This window comes from Trachurus japonicus, chromosome 23 (assembly GCF_045865225.1).
Source record: "Trachurus japonicus isolate A0001 chromosome 23, Traja_1.0".
Taxonomy (NCBI): Eukaryota; Metazoa; Chordata; class Actinopteri; order Carangiformes; family Carangidae; genus Trachurus; species Trachurus japonicus.
The window spans coordinates 10,257,667-10,279,532 of NC_140929.1; the positions used below are offsets into that span (position 1 = coordinate 10,257,667).

At 44.4% G+C, this 21,866-nt stretch overlaps 1 protein-coding gene across 2 annotated transcripts in view; it reads right to left on the reverse strand.

Annotated features, from left to right (window-relative positions):
* The window catches only part of snd1 (staphylococcal nuclease and tudor domain containing 1), a 172,214-nt gene that overhangs the window by 35,713 nt on the left and 114,635 nt on the right, over window positions 1–21,866 (reverse strand). For both annotated transcript variants that reach the window (XM_085769868.1, XM_085769867.1), the window contains exon 18: window positions 4,151–4,292. In XM_085769868.1, the coding sequence (XP_085625994.1) occupies window positions 4,151–4,292 (142 nt within the window). The remainder of the gene's footprint in view (window positions 1–4,150; window positions 4,293–21,866) is intronic.

Consider the following 21,866-nt stretch of genomic DNA (forward strand, 5'->3'; position numbering starts at 1 on the left):
ATTAAAGAAAGCAATCCCTCAAGCTTCTCAGTGACTTGGAAATAAGAAACGTTGCCAACGTGAAATTAATCACTTATCGAGCTCGTGTAAAGATATCCATATATGAAAAACCCACACTTAAGAGTAATTTAATGGTAATAATTAAAGGGGGTAAAACAGAGCGCTCAGGACCCCAGGAGAATAAAGATATTACAAACTGCATTTCCTTCAAGAAACACTTAGAAGATAATAGCATAAAAAGTTTATAACATGGGCCGACACATGTTCATTAAAAGCATAACAACATCTGGGAGGACTTTTCTATCACCACTAGCCTCAGTGGAGCACATGAAAGAAAATAATACATCCTGTTTTAGTCAGCCATGACATCTGAACGTCAATGGCTGTAACCACACTGTTGTTATGACCTTTCTTCTCCTCCGTCCTCGTCTTTCTTCTACTGTAACAGGTACTTCCTGTATGCCACTGCATTGCTTATTATTACTACACTGCAATATCTGCTGCCATCTGCCTCAGACTTTATATGCTCTTATCAATGTAAGGCCATTATGCATCATTTTTCTTTATTGCAAATGGTGCTATCTACAGCCACCTGACCCGCATCTCCCATAACCCGCTCTCGCTAAGGTACAATTTTTATTCATTTCTCTTTTCTTTATCGTTGAAAACAGCATTTTATATAGCGCCTTCTACATCCTGCTCCTTATTGTTAGTATCACCCAGCGACCGAGAATATTCCACTACTTTTTTTTGTTCTCTTCTTCTTGCCGCTGACACTTTAATTTTCCTATGTGGAATCAATAAAGTTCATCTTATCTTATTGACGCAACGGCTGAAACAAATGGGAGCTTAACTGCAGACAGAGAAATGACTCTCTCCTCCAGAGCCAGCTGTATTTTAATCATTTTGTTTCTATAAATACATCTACCTTTCATGATCAGTTTTACACCCACAATAAAAGCCGGCGATTATTGAAGTTAAGTAAATGGCTTCGCTCCTATCATCATTATCATGTCAAAAAGCAAAGTCGTGGCAATATTGTTTTATTCTCTTACTTACACTTAGGCGTGTTGCTGGCTGCCAAAGTGAACATCAGGTGAGGCAGAGAGCACGGGGAGCAGCCAGTTACTGTAGGTTTCACTCCATGTCATTAGTGTGCTGTACCTCAAGGATGGTCAAGGAGTGCTCAATGAAAGCGTTTGCTCCATCTGGCAAATGAGGGTGCCGGCAGATGCTGCCAAAAAACACGGACTGAATTTTGTCTGAATCTCGATGTTAATGTGTAACGAGAGACACGACGAGCGGATGTGTAGAAAACAATCCAACTCTGGGGATAATGTGGGTCTGAGAAGGTCAACGCATCAGGGAAGGGCGTAGATTCAACTTCGCGGTAACTGTTGTTCATGCACCAGAGAGGTCAAACTTATTAAAGTGCCGGTTTATTGTATTATGTTAAACTGTTGTGTTGCATGCACCGTCTCTTTGCTTTGTGTAATTTTAGTTCAGCGGCTTGATTGACGCGACTTGTTCGAGGTTAATTGGGATGAGGACACGTGGGCACAGCACATACATGACGATCTGTTGTCACATGGTCTGGACTATAAACTGTGGTGTCAACTCTACGAGGTGCCGTGTTGTCATCAGTTGCAATCACAAGAGTATTTACAAAATCCAGCCTCTGCTTCCGAGCTCATCCGAGTATATAAATTATTTCACTTCAGAAATTGAGAAAGGGGGGTAAGAGAGACGGGTGGTGGTGGGTTGTTGAACATGTAATGATATTGCAAAGCACTCAGCTTGTATGATTTTACAGGCCCTAACACTTTGATGTGCTCTTCAAGGGGTTGGTATGACTTAATGTAGCTTTGAGGAAACGTCAGCGAAAATGAAAGAGACCAAGGGAGAGGAGAAAAAGATGGAGGAGAGCAGGGAGGGGCGAAACAACGTGATAGAGAGGGAGATGAGGGGAGCGAGGCAGGGGGTGAACACGGGTCAGGTTTTGCCTCCCTGCTGAGAATAACACTTTTTTTTTTTTTTCTTTTTTCCAAACTAGCACATAAGCCTCTTGGTGGAAGAACACGGGCCAATTAAAGGGGGAAATAAATAAATAAAACAGCCGCAGCATTGCTGGATCATCTAAAAATCAAGCCTTTATATGAGAAAAGATTAAATAACTCACAGCTCTCCTGTCAAAATACACTGAGAGCAGCAATATAAAAAATGCAGTTTGTGTACAATTTCTTTAAATGCAACACCTCAGGTTGCCGCTGAGAAAAAGTTGTAAATGCATTGCATCTTGTAGTTTCCACAGGTCCCTTATAGATTCAAGGAATTCAAGAGAAATGCTTTAAAGGAAAAAGCATTGATTTGTTCTTGCTGTACATGTGTGAACCGAGCACTACATGTTTCCCAAACGCTTCCAATCTAAAGCTGCCTCTTAAATTTTCCATAACATGGAATATTCCTGTAGATTGTCTCTGCTGACGGTAAGTGATGCTGAAGGCATTAACCCTCGCTTCAGGTTAACATGTGCCATGTTTCAGCCTCTTCCCAGTGACACGTGATTTTGATCAGTGATAAAAAACCTTGCACATAACCCCTCACATCACACTCAACTTGCAGGGGAGTGGAGCTGTAGTAGCCAGAGGTGGTGTAAGGGCTTTAGATTTAAATCTACAGCTCAGGGCGAGAAGATGAAGAGCAGATTGTTTCTGCACCCTGGGTAACACCTGGAGGTTTCAAGAGGGGGAGGAAAAAGAGAAGGAAAGAATGAATTCGGGGTCCAAGCGTTTTCCACATTTGTACATGTATATGATTGGATTATTATAGTCTGAACGATGCTCGGGCTCAAATTGGCAGTAAATGAAGGCAAATTAATTAATTATGGCAGTGAGGCAAATTAAGAGGTGGCCAAAGTCAATTTCATGGCCTCTGACAGTCGGCTGCCAGTGGAGCCAGATGTGGGGGGCGGCTGAGCAAGGAAGACCTCCACATCCTGTACGGCTCCCACACACACGTACGTACACACACACACTGGCAGACGATGAAGGGAGAGTGATTGGCGTGAAGGCTTCAGATCTGTTCCAACTAGTTTGTGAATGCAGGTTTGATTGTAATTGTGCGTCTCCGAATCGGCGGATTGTGTCGGAGGATAATTAAGTCACAAAAGGCGATGAGTCGATGATGGGGAGGCTCAAATTCCAAGGCTCAAGGGTCAAAATTCAGTCACATCGAATCAGCCAAAAGACGCGCTTTCAGGCTACGCTGCCTTTCGCTGCACATCACTCTGGATTATTTCAGAAAAGACAAATCTATTCTCACATTATCTGGGAGCTTCACATATCGACTGCCGTGGTACTAATATCAAAAAGCGCAGCTCTGTGAAGTGCTGCTGAAGCACAACCTCTACCTGCCCTCGAGTTACTGTTGCAACAAACTGCTCTGTGTGTGTGTGTGTGTGTGTGTGTGTGTGTGTGTGTGTGTGCGTGTGTGTGTGTGTGTCAGTCCTTATAATAAACACAGATATAATACATACTGTACATGTACACGACACATACACACAACTTGATTTTGATATTGCGGACGATGGGCCATTAAGCAAACTACCTGAAAGATGGACCGTTACCCAGCACGAAAAACAGCACAGGGGGAGGTATTACGAGTGCATTCACTCGTGTGTACAAACACAAACACGCACGCACACACTCATACTTTATACAGACATAAACAGCTTGTCAGGGGGGGCAGCCATGCGGGAGTACCAGGGATTGTTAGTTTTCCAATCTCCAAACTTTTCTCTCCCTTCCTCCCAGTGTCAGTGGTGACAAGAGGGGCCGGGGTGATTTATTCCTGTCATTCAGTAGTAATAACAAGTGGGACGTCCTTTCTTTTGTCTCCACTGGTGGGAGGGATGCTGCAGCAAGGGATGAGGTGAATGTCTGAGTGGTAGAGATAATTGTCATTCATAAAGTCAGTCTGGTGTTAACAGGGAATAAAAAGCCAGCGAGCCCTTGTGTGCATCTCTGTGTGGAGAGATTGTTGATGGCGGCGTTGCACAGGATGATGAAATAGTCAGTGTAGCATTAAATAATAAAACGCATTTACAACGCTTTAAACTAAAAGTAATTCTCATTCAAATTAGCGCACGTACCTGTCTCTACGTCCTGGGCGTAGAAGTGCAGAGTGTCGGCGATTTCGGTGACGAATACTGCTCTGTAGTTGGCCACGCGTTCCTTCTCCTCTGTTACATGCACGACCTCCTCGACTGGTTTCTCCTCGTAGTTGGCCCAGACCTACAACACAAACACAGAGGGGAAAAGGAGAGGTCAGTGACTGCAACACAAACCAAAACCAATGCATTACAAAGACACAACTAAGCCAAGATACTTCTGATTGTTCTTCTGAATACTTTGGGAAAAAAGAAAAATACATGTAAATGCAGACAATAGATGGTGTGATGCTTCATTAGTTTGAGTCATTCTCCAGTCACTAAATGTTTCGAATATTTGTTGTTTTTTTTTGCCACCCACTAGACACATAATAGTGATTCACACATTTTGCACCGCTGACTGATTTCTAGTATTTATGAGAGCACCAGGATACCGAGAGCAGCCAGATATACGGGGCTCTGGTGATGTATTACCTCAGCATCAAAATCAAATCAACATTCACATTGTTACATTTTTGTTACTCATTATCTTGAGCCAAACTCAAACCCATGACGCTGCCAGTATTTTTTTTTTGAACTGTCTATTGTTTTTACTACAGCTTTTCTGAATCACCATGATGCCGCAAAGCTTCAATTCAGAGCAGATGGTCTATGAATAATAGCAGGAAATGATCCACTGGTCCAACTTTCTCCACTGATCATTTAAAAGTAATGATGGTTGTCATGAACGACTCTGCACATTATTAGGACCTGAATAATTCTCATGATGAGGCGAGGCAATCGTTTGTATTGTAAAGCGGATGAATGGGAGTCGACTTTCTTTTGTTGGCGAATTCAAAGTGTGCGTTTCTGTTTGAAGCTGAAGATTAAAACATGATAGGATTCACAGGACTGAAAAATATATATAGACAGATAGAGAGCGACGAATGTGAGCATGAGCAAGCAGGAATGAGCCCAGTGTGTCCCAGCTCATCCCCATGATTTCCAAGGACAGGGTCAGGGGTCATTCTTCGCTTGTCCAGTTTGGCCCAAACAGGATCCACGGGAATTAACTCTGTCAGGACATTAGTTTGTGTCCTTCATGTGTGTGTTGTTGTGTGTGGGCATGTATTTGTGTGCGTCTCAAAGCCAAACTGGCTCTTTTCAGGGTTAAATCCTGGGTTAGGGTTACAGTAAGTTTAGACATTGGAGAAATGATGAAAACATCACACGGATGGGAAAGATCGTAGTTAGTAAGGTACTACCCCACAAGCATAGCATTTGTGTGTGTGTGTAAGCAGGTTACATCCTTTCTATGCTGCATCAAGGTTAGTTCTCTTTTGGCTGCCCAGGAGAAACAGAGGGCAAGAGGCTCATTAGGGAGAAGTGCTTTGCCTTGGGCCACATATCAAACTGCATGGATGTCAGCACGTGTGTGTGTGTGTGTGTGTGTGTGTGTGTGTGTGTGTGTGTGTTTGTTTACAGAAAGCAAGGGATGCGGCAGGAAGAGTGGGTGGTTGTTAAGACTGAATGCAGCTTGTTTGTATACAGCTTCGAGTATAGTAATAGTATTAAGGCATGTGCATAAACACAAGATGGTCAGGGATGAAAGCGAGCTAATCATCTCCCTGCAGATGAAACGCTGGTGAAGGGGATGTATAGGAAGAGACAGGGAGTAGAAATGGGCGGGGAACCCAAAAGTCAAAAAGTGCAACCGAGCTTCACGGTGCTCCAACTTCTAGTGCAGCGGCAGCAGCGGCGGCGGCACAGCTTGTTACCATTCATTTCTCCGGGCTATTTGGGAAGTGTTTACTTTGAAAGGTTACATAAAGAGAGGGAAAGGAGGCAGACAGATTTTTTAACAGTGCAGCGATATTAGCCAATTAGGTTCTGGCTAATTATTTAACTGCATGGTATCGTCGAGCTAATTAGATTAGCTAGTTTTAATGTTGTCATTTTTTTCACTCTGCTTTAGCTCATCTGCAGAGCTACGCTAGTGTTAAGGCTTAGTTAATCATACCCCAGGCTTTTTCTTTTTTTTTTTTTTAATATGCCGGCTCTTCAGCATGCTTATTAGATTATCATTTTACCTCATTGATGTGGTGATGTACAGCGGCATGAGTCTTATAGCTGCAAACGGTGTGTGTGTGTGTGTGTGTGTGTGTGTGTGTGTGTGTGTGTGTGTGTGTGCACAAGCAACTGAAAATGGTGAAAGAAAGAAAATCCTTCCAACTGTTAGCAATGAAACAAGCACCAGAAGAAGTGAGAGTCGCTGCCCTATCTACCCGCTAACAAAAGACAGGGTCACACTACCCAATTACATTCAATTATTCATCCCACAAATGCTGCAGAAAAAAAGAGGAGTGAGAGAAGAGAGGGAGGAAGGAGCGAAGGAGGGAGGGAGAGAAAGCAGGTAGAAATTCTGCAGATTGTGGGCAAGCAAGGTTAATGAAGACTGAAAACACGGCCACGCTTCGTAAACCCCGAGATCAGCCATGTTTTTTTTTTTGTATGGCATTATAGGCATGTGCATTATTAGCACACACACGCATAGAGCCATTTGCACACATTATATGCACAGTCACAAATGCTGGGATACACATTGCGGGGATAATAAGCATGCTTCCCGCATTGCAATGGAGCTGACATGGCTTGGCTTTTAATCAAACCTGCTGCACCACTTAGGGATGACAAAGATTAGAGTGTCACCATTCATTAGCCCGGTGGCCGTCACTGCAGCACCTTTAGGGTGGTAACAAGTGGCGAGGGCTTATGGGTAGGATCGGTAACCGAGCAGAGCTGCAGGGCCTCCTGTTGACCTCTGGCCTCGTGATGAGTACAGGTGCCACAGGAACAAGAGACGAGGTTCAACCATTTGCCTCGCTAGTGAAAGTTCTCCACACAACAACGCTGCTTGATTCAAAAGTAGAGGATGTGCAGGCGGCCAATCAGGAACAGATGAGCTTAAACAGATGCAAACAGACCGGCAGCCTCCTGCATTTCACTCAATCTGTTTTCTGGAGGATGATGCAAGCGGCCGTTTCTGCTCTCAACATGTTATGCACACATTGAGTTCTGCCTCGGCAGATGGGCAGTTGTAAAGCTGCTGTGTATTTGTTCTCCCGCGCCGGGCGACCAGCATAAGGGTTATTGTTTGATTGGAGTTGTCGAAACCAGCGTGCTTTTCACACTTCTAACATTTCTTGCCATCTTGTGTGGCAGGTTTCCACTGAAAATGACTGCTGCCTCCTTCTATTCTCTTTGAAGCTACATGTGTGAAATGGGGCTAACACTGTGTCTACACAGGAGGCGTAGCGTTAGCAGCACACTGGCAGGGCGGCTTCAGAGCTCCGTCTATAAGCTTGACGCTGCAACATACACACCCAGCGGGGATGTAAAATAGAAAAAAAAAAGGACGCGAAGCATAAAAAATGCTGTAGGTCAAGTTCACGCAAATATAGTGCGAGACAAATAGACTGGTAAAAAAAACATTAGCTGAAATAATTGTAGTCGTTGATAAATATTAAATGGTAAAGCCCATAAACTATAACTAAAACAGTCACAAAGGAGGCGACGTACACACTATTGATTGTCTATGAGCCATTTGTGGCCAAGAGCTGCTAAAAGGCTCCAGTGGTCAGTGTGATTACAGCAAGTTGAACACAGGATTTGCCTCGTCTCTGAGAGCACCATTAGAAACACTATAGTCTAATCTCCTTTTAAAGTACAAATAATGCACACACATACACACACACACACTCACACATACACGCACACACATACACAGGCTGTGCCCAGGGCTGATGACCTTCCGTGAGCAGCCAACCATCCTGTTTGTTCCACTTGAATGCAGGTATGTGACGGCTGCTTCTGCTGCTGCTCTGCAACTGCAGCCAGACGCTAGAGCCACTAAGCTGCCAGAGACAATGAGAGAGAGAGAGGGGGGGGGGAGAGAGAGAGTGAAGGGAAGAGAGAAAGAGAGAGGGGGTAGATAGAAAGATGGGGAAAAGGAAAAAGGCGGCAGGCCATTAAGCTCAGGCTGAAAGGACAACAAGTCCTAATAATGGAGACCAAACAGAGAGATGGCAGGTTAGGCTGACCTTCACAACTCCTCAATGACAAAACACACTTAGAGCCAAGTGAGTGACAAGCGAGTCCAGTGGGGTAATGTGATGATGGGGCAGGGTTGCTCTACTGCTGCACATGGCGACTATGAGAACTCACATGAAAAAGGCTGGCAGAAGTGCTCAAGCATGTGTGGCAGGGATTAGGCCTGTTCCCATTTCCATTTTACAAAATCAGTTTTTCTTTTCTTCGCCTCAACCTTTCATTCTCTTAATCTTCTATTCCCCCATTCTTTTTCTCAGGCTACACATCGGTAATCGCAATTTCAGTCCATCTTTTTAATCATCTGATTCTTTTATATACACTTACTTTAATATTTTCATATGAATCGATCGCTTCACAATTGAAATACATTTTCTTTTCATAGAAATTGCGAGAACCTTTATATTACAGCTGGATTTTAAAAGACAAATTGGTTTTCTTAGAAGTGCCAAGTGACACCTGGAAGCAAAACGCCTGGCCGTGAAGAAAATACCAGGTTATAGCCAAATTGTTGCAGCAATTTACTGGTGGCGAGTCTTCATTTCGCTGGCTGGCACGCCAGATACCTTACTGATGGAAGAGCTGCTCTTCAGCGGTCGGTAAGTGCAGCTCTGCTTCAAGTAGTTAAGTGGTCCGCTGATTAGCTTAGTGCTGATTTCTCTGAATATTTCTAATTTGATGAAGAGCGCCGCAGCTTAGAGAGACTAAGCCTCGGTGCTACATTCATAGATTTAACACATACAAGCACAGGTGGATGAATACACAGACAGATGGATGACTGAACCCACACGTAGTGCCAGAACGAGGGGGTGAGGGCTGGTCTGAACACTGATTAAAGGTGGCAGTGTGTCAATTCTTGTGGTGTGTGTACAGTCTGTAGAGACCAAAGAGGGGGGAAAAAAATTGCCATTTCTACCCACAGTGCACTTTGTTACTAGGCAGGTACCAATTTTTATAGCCAAGAGGGCCACATTAACACAAATACAGGACTATTTGGAAAAAAAGTTTTATTTTTATTCCGTCATCATCGTGTTGCACTCCTCGTATGATTACCATGGCACACTTGATGCACACACACACACTCATAAAAGCACTTGACAGCTGCAGGACGCATATGTCGCTGCACTCTGATTCAAACACACCTCAGTGGACAAGGTTGCTCTGCCCTCGCAACCCGTGACAAACTTGCGCAGGTCTGAAACAATGCAGCTGTCACAGACGAGTCGAAGCGGCGAAGTGATCCGAGAGAGATACTGCAGAGCGCGCTAGGGAAACTTACATGGCTCCATTGTTCATCTATTACCCAATCACACTTGGGGAACAATTGAAATCAATAGGAGCATGTTATTCATAAGAGTTCACTTTGTAAATCAATTTAGCCCCTATTATATCCCTGATGAATCCCCTTTAGAGAGAATGGTTCATTAATTCAATCGAGGGCACGTTTTTCTCTTTCGGTCTTTCCATGTTCACTTATAGCCTTTTTTATTTTTTTTTAATAAAGAGGCTCACATCAAAGACTCTTGGCTACGCATTAGAATAGAAAAGGAACATTTTACTTATGACTAATTTCATCTTGTTTAGAGAAATGGTGGGTGAGCTTTACTCAAATAACAAAACAAGAGCCACCATCATATCAAAGGCAAGTGTTGGTGAGTGAGTAAAGGATACATATAAAAATGAAAACCTATTCTAGTGTTTAAAACTTCACAAAAAGTGCTGCATTTTCTTCATTTTTTTAGCTTTAGAGTTTCCACGTTTTGATGTACAAATGTTTTCCTCTAGAAAGCAGTTTGATCGGCATACAAAGTGAGTGAGAGCTCATTAGAAATCTGCATTGGTGTCACATTAATGATTGGGAAAGGTTGGAGTGGTAGAGAGGTGGACGACCCTGGATTTGCTGTTGCCCGATGATGTTGTCTGTATTGACTAAGCCATTAGAGGCGGAGAATGATCAACGAGACGGACAATTGCTTCATCGAGAGGCGGTTCTGTCGCATCACATCTGAGACCTGGGACCAAACGCCGCTCTCCATGTTTGAAGTGGGAAGCAGGTAACTTGGGTAGGAAGATACTTAATCCTGTTCTTGCAGCCAAACAGAAATTGGTCAAAATTGCCTCTCCTTCCTCTTGTTTGGTGTTAAGTGCAAATGTTCCTTTTACAACTGGACTTTCAGACATTTATGAGTCAATACCAGGAAGAGATGTGATGTTATGAGAGGAGGGTGCCAACGGGTAAATCCTTGTTTTGACAACCTTCAATTCAAATGGAGTAAGTGAAAAATAATAACCTGATCCTGATTGGACAGTGAGTTTCATGACAGCTGTCATGTCAACATAGCCTGATCGTTCTTGTACACTAAAGAGAAAAGACATCATCCCAATGCAACTCGTGCCTCGCCCCTAAAACGCCTGCCTCCAAGGTTAACAGGGGGTTATTGATGGTGCGTTAACCTGGCTCACCTTGTCGTAGCGGGCCAACCAGGATATGAAGGGGTGGCGGCGGTGGTGGTGGTGATAAAAAAATAAATAAAAAACAGATTTATCGGATGAGGAACACGCTTCCTTGTCATTTCTTCCCAGTGCATCCTCATATTCACATATAATGCATGGCAGCCTCGAATAGTAAAACATCCATTCTAGGGAAAAAACACACACGTACGTGTACGAAAAACGCAAACACACAGTGGTGGCCTTGGGAAGAAATGGTCCTGTTTGAGCTACAATGTGGTACCAACATCATTCCTGCCACAATGGGCTAATACAACATGACTGCTTATAGGCCTGCAAGGCCACACACGTGGACACGGTAACAAAACATGTCAGCGGCACACAGGCCTATTTGACAAGCTGTAAAAACTGGAATCACACAACACCACTATATCATGTTTGATGCAGAGGCAATTGGTTTAACACACCAGACATCTAAAGCAATTCTTTCTCATAACAAATGCATATAAAACTAACCTGATTTGAATAACAATTTGATTTAAAATCATCTTTATAAGCAGCAAGAAAAAAGTAATAAGACAACAATTCACAGTTTGTTTGTTTTTTACAGATAATTTTTCACTGGGAAAAACTGTGCTGAACACCATGCAAGGTTTCTGACATTTTAAAAAATATATGGAGAGAGAGAAGTCTAAGGCTTTGAGACAGCGCCTCCAGCTAAGCTTCAACAGTGATCAATAAAATCTGTAAATCTATCACATTTTTGACTGCCTGCCAATGGAGAGAGGTCAAAACAGAGGTTCTGTGGTCTGTTGGTCCGGTGCCAGTTTAGCTCAGCGGCTGCAGCGTTCTCACAAAAAAAAGAAAAAAAGGTTTTGCACAAAGTAGGGGGAAAAAAAGCGCATTAAAACTGCATTCAAATAAAGTAACAACTGTGTTTAAGACCAGAGGTTGATGTATTATGAACACAGAGATACAAGCCTAAGACAGAGCGGGGTTCAGGCCGAGGCCACGGGGAAGTGTGGGTTTCAACACTTGGCTACTCCGACCACCACTGGAACCCAATCAATCCTAATCTTCTTAAATAAGAATATTAGAAAATAGGTGTCCACTTCCACGTCCCGAGCCAAAACCGCACCGAGGGGATCGAGGTGGAGGGGGGGTAAAGCAAGCGACGGATGGAGGGATGAGTCTCTCGGATGTGGTTACTTAGCAGATAAATTATGCATTAAAACTGCACAGGTGGCGCGGGACAGGGTTTTTAGGTGAAGGGAGGGAGGCGAGCAGCTGGGGAATTCATAACAGAAATGGGAGAGCGAGCGGAGAGAGAGAGGGAGAGAGAAAGAGTTACTTCCCAGCTTCATATCACAGCCAACAGATGTTCTCCCATCAAAGAGGCGGCAGGCAGGCGGCGAGGCTACTCAACCCCGGCTTACACGGCGAATATGACCCCCCTTATGCTGCCACACACACACACGGAGACACAGACACACAGAGACACACACACACAACAGTGGAGAGCTTGAAAACGACCCCGGGCTATCATGGTGGCAACTTGTTACACTTTTTTAAATTGACAGAAATTGATCCACTTAGACATGTGTGTGTTGGGGTAGGGCTGACACTAGTACTATTAACAACGAGCGCTAACTTCCACCTGACAGAGATTGGTAGTGGAGTGGTGCATGTGAGCTGAAGGCAGGGAGGGGTGGGGGGGGGGGCATGGTGTTACCATGGAAACAGGACATGTGGGTGCATATGTAATTGGGGGTGATACGTGCACACAAACGTACACCTGTTCCGCCGCCGTCCTCATGGGCACCACCCCTCTCTACTCAGGTGGGATGGAAACGCAGACGGCTGGGAGAATGAAGCAGGCATCACACGCACACACACAAAACCACACACACAGAACCACACACACGGTCCCTGGAGGCGCTGCTGCATACAGAGCATACAGACCCCCCCCCCGCCCCAACTGACTTAACCAGAGCATTGTCTATCTGTGGTCATTAAGAGATGATCAAGACAGGCAAGATGTCGTCAGAGCAAAACAAAAAAGCAGTGCGGAGGGAATAAGCGTGCAATTAAAGCTTACCAGCTGCAAGGGCACATGATACACACGCACACACACTCTTCAAATGGCCTAGACAGCGAGGCAGAGGAATAGAGATGGAAAAAAAAAGAGAGGGAGAGAGGCAAAATAATTAAATGCTCGCCAAAACAAACACTTTGTCTGATTGCGTATCATGATAACCTTGATAAAAATGAGGTGCTGCTGCACGGAGAGATGAGGGGCTGTATTGGGGGGGTGGCGGGGGGATACACTTATTTAGAGGTTTGCTTGATTTGTGTGATTATTGTTGATTATTATGTTTGTTTGCCCTCCGCTGATTCTGAATTTGTACGTGTGACGTGCCAGATGACTTCTCCTGTTCTCGCTGGCCCTGTTGTTTTCACTCTGCTCCGCGTCGGTTCCAGTCTTTCTTATGACCTTGGTGCCGAGCGGCTGAAGCTCTGTCTCCCTGCGAACACGCCCACCTGGACGAACACCATGTGGGTTAAAAAGTGGGCTGGAATTAAGAATGAATGCACAGTGTTTTTAGCCCACCCCTCGTCCCCTCTGCTCTGTTGTTCCTTTCATCCTTCCTCTATAAGATATGTTGATCAACACACTCCGCCTGATTACTGGAAATTATATAAGAGAAAGGCAAAAGAGCCGGTATAAAGCAGAGTGATTAAGAAATAGGACTACCTACATGTTACAATGTATAAGTATGCAATTAAAAGGCAATTAATCAACTTTTTAATTAACAGGCTAGTCGGTCCCAGGTTGCCACAGTGTTGCCATGACGACTGGTTTTCCAGGAGGTGGTATCTCTCCTTCGCTCTCCTCCTCGGTGGAGGACTCCTGATCACACCTTCCACTCCCTCTCCTCTCTTCATTTAGAAAGAGAGAGAAAAAATAATGGAGGTATGAGAAGGAGGGAGCCACAGAGGGAGGGAGAGAGGGAGGGAGGCAGAGCTAGTGGGGATTAAGGGAACAGGGAGAGATGCAGGATAGCAGAGAGAGGCTGAGAGTGACAGGGAGGTTAATATGGATCTGGTCATGGTGAGGAACAGCGATGGAGAGCGGGGGAAAAAAAGAAAAAAAGGAGGGAGAACTGGGAGGAAAAGGAGAGAGCCGGAGAGAGGAGACGGTGGGGAGGAGGACTGAGGGGAGAAAGAGATGGCAATATTATCACATCAGAGGTAAAGCCCCTTGATGTCTCTGAATCGCTTCCCACATCTCACAATTTGTAACACGACTCAAAGGTCTGGTGTCGCTCCTGTGAAGAGATTCTTTCCCAGTTTGAGGAAGAGCTCAGAAAACCAGCTTCTTTGTTGGTGAGACGAAGGTCGGCATCAGAGACTATGTGCCGGTATGTGAGACAGAGAACAAATGCAAACTGATAAATCTGACAAAGCTGAATCAGTCCTGAGATTTTCAGCACAAAGCACCGAAGGCAATTGTTCAGGATATCATTTTCACTTTTTAAATGAAAGAAAAAGTATCAGTCTGGTGGTGTCTACAGTTCATATAGATTGTTGGAAGTATCAATTGCATAGCCCAATGCTGTGTGTCCAAACATATTGGGCCATGGGGAAGTATTTGGCAAGACCCACACTGACACATAGAGGAAAATAACAGAAATGTGCAGGAATGGCAGGTAAAAAAAAAAGAAGAAGAAGAAAAAAAGAAAAGAATATGGGGGAAATGGGGGAAAAAGACAAATAAAGAGAGAAAAAGAGAGGTAGAGAGAGACTAGTTCAAGCACAGGAATCGGAAACGCAGAGATGACGAGAGCCTGTTTATGTAACTGTCTCTCCCTGAGGCAGAGAGAGAGAGAGGGAGAGAGAGAGCGAGAGAGAGAGAGAGACTCCCAGTAAAATGCACAAAAAAACACAGTCCCAAAACTAGCAGAGTGGTCCCATTCTCTAGATTTAGAGTGTTTTCTGCAGGCTAGCCAGCCAGGAGACTGAGCAGAGTAAAAGTGGACTGACCTAAATTACAATGGAAATGCTTCAGAGTTCATCAGAAATACTCTCAAATCTGAATCTTTACAAAAACAAAAGTGTCATATAAGTGATAAGCAAGCATTACACTTCAAAAGCCACACCTCTACATACACACACACACCAAGATTTGATGTTACTCGTGAATAACAACAAAAAAAACAACACATCAAAGATTATAAAAGGATTAATGTGTAAATCTATGGAAGAGGAATACAGATGAAATGATTGCACTAACTGTCCCTCTGCATGCATTGATCATCAACCATGACAGCATAACTCACAAACAATCCAGTCTGTCAATCCTCGGAGCAATACAGCAATCTTTCAAAACCCTACATCTTTTCCCTGCTTCATTGTTTTCATCCATCTGTTCCCCTTCCCGCACGTCACCATACCCCAGGGTTGATAGCCCATGAAAAAGGACCCATCAATTTTCTATTAGGGGCTAGCATTTTCTTATGGTCTGAGAAAACATGCTGAACACCGTGCCACAAACCAACAATGACAATCTGCAGTGCACTGGCATTTTATAACTAAAATGGGGGTCATGAGAACATATTTTATTTTGTTGGACAGTGTGACGACCCCTGAGACTTTTATTTCATGACAGCGAGAGGCCACAAAAGACACTAAAATATGAGTCTGACAGATAAAACTGGAGCTGACAGGTACAGCCCTTAATAGTTGGCAGAAATGTGGCTCGTATCATCCCCGTGCTGGGAAATAACGACGCATAAACAATACAGAAAACCTCAAAGCATAATGTAGGGTCACACAGTGAAGCCAGCAGCAGTAACCCAGTGAGCACTTCCAGTGTCCACTCTATCAAAGATCCATTCAAGAGACAAATGAGCTGGAGGAAAAAGTGTCTCACTCTGAGAGACGGCAGGGACCCAAACTTCGTTCTGGGTGCTCTTGTAAGAAATTGCACTTCGAACAAGTGCCTTTAGAAAGACCAGAGGACAGCAGGAGGGGAGAAAAAAATGCATCAATGAATCAATGCACTTTGCATTTTCCTCACAGTGAGAAAGCATTTGAGAGCATGTGAGGTAAGAGGAGAATAATAAAAAGAATGTCTAATTCAGGACTTAAGATTGGGAAAGTGTAAAGAGGGGCGAGGGAATAAGGAAGAGGGAGGGAGTTTGAATTAAAGACATGATGGGAAAAGAGAAGGATGGGGATGAAATGCTGTAGGTGCTGAGGCAAGTGCAAATGAATGACAAGAACAGTGGAGGACTTGGAGGGAAAGTGAGAGAAAGGAGAAGAATGAAAGGAAGTGGGCGAAGCTGTCATAAGGCAAATAGAGGGAGAGAATAAGCAAATGCATTTAGAAGCGGAACTGGCTGCTCAACCAAGACTGGTCTGCCAATGTGTAGAGGACTCAGTGTCTGTGAGCAGGTAATAAAGAGAACTGATGAGGCGTTAGCATCCACATTGGCTATAAGCTTCCTGTTCTGTGGAGGAGGAGGAAGGAGAAGAAGAATAAGGCGACGGCTAGAAGGATCTGTTTATTGCAGTAGCCACAGCAGCAGCAGCAAGAATAACAATTATTATAATAATACATATCCAGGAAGGTCAGAGATGTCAAATGCAATGAGCTCCTGTCAGAGCCCTTTTAGGTGACAAGGAAAAGTCAATAAGGTCTGATCTTAATGCCTTGGAACTAATAAAACCACAACTCATTAAATGGGGAAAGGTTTGAAGATCCCAACCAGCAGAGAGCGCATTTAAATGGTGCCCTCCAGAAACAAATATTTAGCATTTCATTAGACAGCAGAGAAAAGCAAGGGAAGCAGGGAGGGGAAAAAAAAAAAAAAATCAGGGAGGGGTATTTCACTGTCGACCCATATTAAATGGAGTTAAGTGTGGCTCCGAGCAGGGGCCCTAAAAAATGTCAAAGTGTGTGTAAATGACTATAACTTACGTGTCTTATTTTTAGTGCAAACGCAGATAGGCCACACTGTTTTCCTTCTTTCCCTGATTAAACAGGGACGATTAGAGAGGACACCTGAAGCATTGACGGAAAGAAGGAAGGAGGGAGGGAGGGTGGGGAGGTTTAATGTTTTCACAGCATCTGCTTGATGACTCCAAAAATACATAAATGTCAGTTATCTGCAGGGGGAAAATGTCATCGCTGCTTCTTCTCGTAATGGATGTTCACATGAATGGGATGGTCAATACATCTTAGCTGGGATGTCGGTACAAATGGCTGCAAGGACACAGGAATGTCACCAACACAAGAGCATCAGAACAATCTGAAGTATTTAAAGACATCGGTGACTAAATGAGTTTTTTTAGGATAAACTTTAAAAATATGCCTGCAAGTAGAAATTTAAAAAGCGGTATTCTGAAGCGGAGGTTTTCAAGGATAAGTGGTTCCAAATAAGTTTGTAGAGGCCTGTGACAGCATCTAAGTAAACACCCATAATGCTGCATCAATTAACAGCCGCTGCTCAAGGTAATAACCTTTGCTGCAACTGACTAATCAAAGCTCTGCAGTCTGAGGTCAAATATGCCCCCGTGTTAAAATTCAAGCCCCGCTGCCTGTATTCCATGCGGTCGTTCTAGTGGAGGTAGGAAGGCAGTCAGCCTCAACCAGTCCTCAGCAAACCAAGTGGAAAAGTGTCTCCTTACAGTGTCCCAGGAGGGACAAAGCAGAGGGAAAAAAAGGAGAACAAATAATCCGCTAGCCCAACTCCAGTCGGTGCATGTCCTTCACACTCACTTTCATCAGCAGAGATGGGGGAGAAATTGGGGCAGAGGAGGAGAGAGAGAGAGAGAAAAAAAAGGAGGGAAGCCCCAAGATATAAGAGGCAGGGGGGAGAGGAGGGGGGGACGGAGAGAGAGGCAGGCGGGCAGACCTGGGGGTTTGTGTTTTTCTATCGCGGGTGGCGTAGCTGAGCATGTGTTAATCAGCCATAATGCAACGCACTGTGTCATATCACATCATGTTCTCTCCCAGCATTTCACCTCCTCTCACTCTTTCCAGCCCTCTCTCCTCCCGTGGCCTCAGCCCCTTCATCCCGAGAGCAGAGTGAAGGGGTGGGCGGGGTGGGTGCAGTGGGGTAGGAGCGGGGTGGAGGGGTGGAGGGGGGGGGTTGGAGGGACTGCCTGAGTTATTTCTGCACTGATGAACCGGAGGCAGCCGCAAACCTGCCCCTGAGGACCTCTGCTAAGAGCCTCCAAGAATCCTGTGCATGACTGGAGAAGGCAAAGCACAAGGCCAAGGACATAAAGACAAACGCATAGAAAAAAAAACACATGCGCAGGATCAGTGGAACATAAACATGCATACAAATGCGAGTTAAAGAGAGCAACACAAAACGATGACACATGGACGGCGAGGGTCCATATGCACGCTGCTGCAATGACGAAGCAGTCCAAGTACACGAGAGAATAATGCACTAAACAAAAAAAAGGCCGACTTCCTGTTTATATGCTTCATCAAGTAGAATATTTCATCTAAAAGAGAGAGTGTGTGTCTGTGTGTGTCTGTCTGTGTGTCTGTCTGTGTGTGTCTCAGGATTGTCCTGAATGTCCTTGTGGCCGGATGCATTTTTCAGATGACATTTTCAAAGTCAGCGTGTAATCCTGCAACTCATGTGAATGTATAATTCAGCACGCAGAAGGTGAGACTGCTGAGACGGACTCGCTTCATTGAGTGTGTCTTCTGGTTCTTTTTTTTAGTGCCTTGCTCATCAAAACTAGTTTGTATGTGCCACCTTGGCCGGTGACCGCCATGCGCACGCAACGCAAACGCACGCAGCGCCCCGCGTTGTGCCGTGCAGATGGAGATAAAGGCGGAAAGGGATGTTTGCATGTTTATTCACGAGACTGCGAGTGGAGCTGACAGACTGCTGAATTTGCAGCTTGGAACTGGGGAAAAGGAGGATGAAGACAGACAGAGAGAGAAAACTGGGGGGTTGGGGGGTGTAAATAACACACACATCACTGGGCCCACTGATCTCTTTCTCTGTCTTTCTGTCTCTCTCTGCCTCGGGGCACTGAGGGTCCAGCTTGCCGTCTACAGTGGGGAGGGTGTCCCCGGAGAGAGAGAGCGTGTGTGTGTGCATGTGCATGTGTGTCTGCACTGTCGGTCTGCACATGCTCAAAGTGTGTTTGAGTAAGCAGGAAAGAGACAGTGAGAGTATGGTGCGTGCACGTGTGGCGCTTCCCTCCATCTGCAAGCAAGTTTGTGTGTGTGTGTGAGTGCAGATGTGTACACAGTGCACTGAGAATCATATTATGTAATCTTTTAGCCATATGAAAAAGCCTCCGTCAGCTCTTTGCCTTTGTGTGTGGTAGGTGGTTCATTTTGTGCACGCAGCGCTCAGAAGAAAAGGCGAGGGCTGGAGTAAAAACTCACACACGCAAAAAACAGGCCCATACAAACATTTATGGCACAGTAAACAAACACAGAAAGGAAAACGATATGCAGCTGCACACAAATCCAGACACATTGTGCGCGTGTGAGTGCCAAGACACAATACAGACATGCAAACTGAAGCGTATCTAGGAGTTTGGAGATGTATAACGAAGCGTACAGTTTCCCCCCCTCCATCTTTTCCAGAGATGTGAGGTCTCGCACGGGTCACCTCTCCCATTGTGGCCACCCTGCAGGCAATAATGTCCCCTTGCTGTGAGCCCGCTGTCCTCTCACACTTGCCAACAAACCCTGCAACCTTCATCTTGCCTGTGTATTGACACGCTGGCAATGGGGCCAAACGTTCTCTCACGAAGTATGCTGATGATTTCCAGCATGGGACGGGGGCCCCCCGGAGCCACTGATCTGAACGCTAACAGTCGATCACGAGAGCTTAAATATTGTTCTGTCGTCTCGTAAGGCGTTGCTCAGTACCAGCGAGTTCCTCTAAATCCCAGCTGATTTTTAAATGGACTGGCTCCCGTGATTTAATTTTAATTAAAACACGGTCGAAATCATTACTCAGCTATGAATTTAGCAAATTGTATGACATCTATATTGATTAATTTTTAAACTTATCTCGCTATTATGCTGTACTTTATTTTAACCACTGCAAACTAATAACCCTGCTGTGGTTTAGCAGCGGAGCAAAAAAGAAAAGTTTAGGAGCTTGAGGCATGTTCATTAGATCGCAACAGATATTTTCTGAGCGTGCTGTTAGTTAGCTTGTGCTGCGGAGGCATTGCGCTGTATTGTGCTCTGGTTTCTGAAGCTATTTCATCATCAGATAATAATCATCATCATCATAGTAGTAGTGGTGCTCTGGTGTATACCTAAAAATAGTTGTGATTTGAGCACAGTAGGCTGAGGACTGCTGCACCATGAGTCATCGAACTGTACTATCCTACTCACAGTTTAAAACATTGTGTTCTAATGAGACAAGGAGGTTAGGGCTGATTTGACGACCGGTTGCTGCCGCGCTGCACTATGTAATACTGTGGATGATGTATTCGACACACAAGCAAGACTAGCGTCAATAGATTGCCCATGGGTGAAGTGATGGACGGTGACTTTTGGCGCAGTTTTAGCAACTCATCTCCTAAAGGGCAAAAAAATGCAAATCGGCAGTGACATAATGATTCTCCTGATCCTCCATCTTTCAGACGTGGCCGCAGACACCATTTTATTCTCTCACTAGTTTTCTGCGATTTTAAAAGACCTCGCATGTCAGTGGCGTTAAACATTTGGTGTATTTTTCAGCAATTTAAAATACAACCTACAATATGCATCCTCTGCAGGATGAACACAACTTATTTAAATCCTCTTCACTAGAGGAAAAAGATGGACAGAGCATAAAAAAGGGAAAGTAAACCTAAAAAAACAGTGTTGGCAGAAGTCCTAGTTTATTAAATTAAGACGAGGGAGTTCGCTGGACTTGGCACTATATAACCAGACAAAGTGCCTTTCTTTTTTTTCCCAGAGTTCACCCATTCAAAGCCTCACAGCGGACTGCCCTGAAACTGGTCCAAAAAGCAATCGAGTAAATGCAAACAACCTGTGCATGCTCATGACCCTGAAAATACAACAGAAGCTGCAAAGATATATTAGGCTATATTAAGTAATGCTTCTCTTTTATCTCATTATCCCATTCTAATTTACTGGGGAGAGTGGTTTGTACACAAGGCAAGGCAAGAAGTCAGAGCGATTTCAAACAAATGGAAAGCCACGTGTCGAGAAATCAAGTCTTTAATGTGTAATTCATAATCAAAGACCCCTGGCGCTTCTCATTTCCATCCAGGCAGAGGCTGCGGTTTCCTCAGGCTTCACTTCTGTTCCCTGTCAAACGGGACTGGACAGGTATCTCGCCCGCTCGTTAATTGAATATCACTCTGTGTGATTGGCCATGTCATGGTCACTGTACCTGTCTCCACACCACACAGCTTCCATTTGTTAAATCATAAGACAACAATGACAGCAGTAAGCAATAGGGAGGGGAGAGGCGGGGGAAGAGGGCTGACTGGAATGATAATATGGGTGAAATCATCTTGTGTGGCCCTGGATGCCACTAAGGCTCAATTCCTCATAAGGCCTGATGCTATTTGGGTGAGAAAGGTAATAACAGTAATGATTTCATGTGCATCATAAATCTCCAGCCAGGGACTAAAACCAGAATGGCTGCAGTGAACAGGAGATAATTTGCAAGAGCAGCGAAGAGATTTGGCCAAAACAGAGCTAAATTGGAGAAACAATGGGCAGACTAAGCAACAGAATGAGTCAAATTTATTTTGTTATTCAGCTTGAAGCCTCCATAGATGAGCTACTTTAATATTAATCCCCAGCATTTTTCCATGATATTGCCTGATGACTGCCACAGGTTATTTCACTATGAGAGGCCAAGAAAAATGGGAAGGGAGAGAGAAAAAGATTGCAACCCTGAAAGCGTTTCAATGGCTTCGGGGCTTAACCCATTTAGGCCTAAAACGCCTGGAAAAAATGCCTGTAAAACCTATGGACGATTTTAAAATAACCCCCTAAAACCTGAAGTTTTTCTGGAAATTCAACATAAGTGTCAACGCCTACTAAATAATTGATTTCTCAGGCTCTGTAGCAGATAGAAATGAAATTCAAAAAGTATTTGAGAGCTTATACCTGTGGCTTTCATGAGAAGTTGAGTTTATT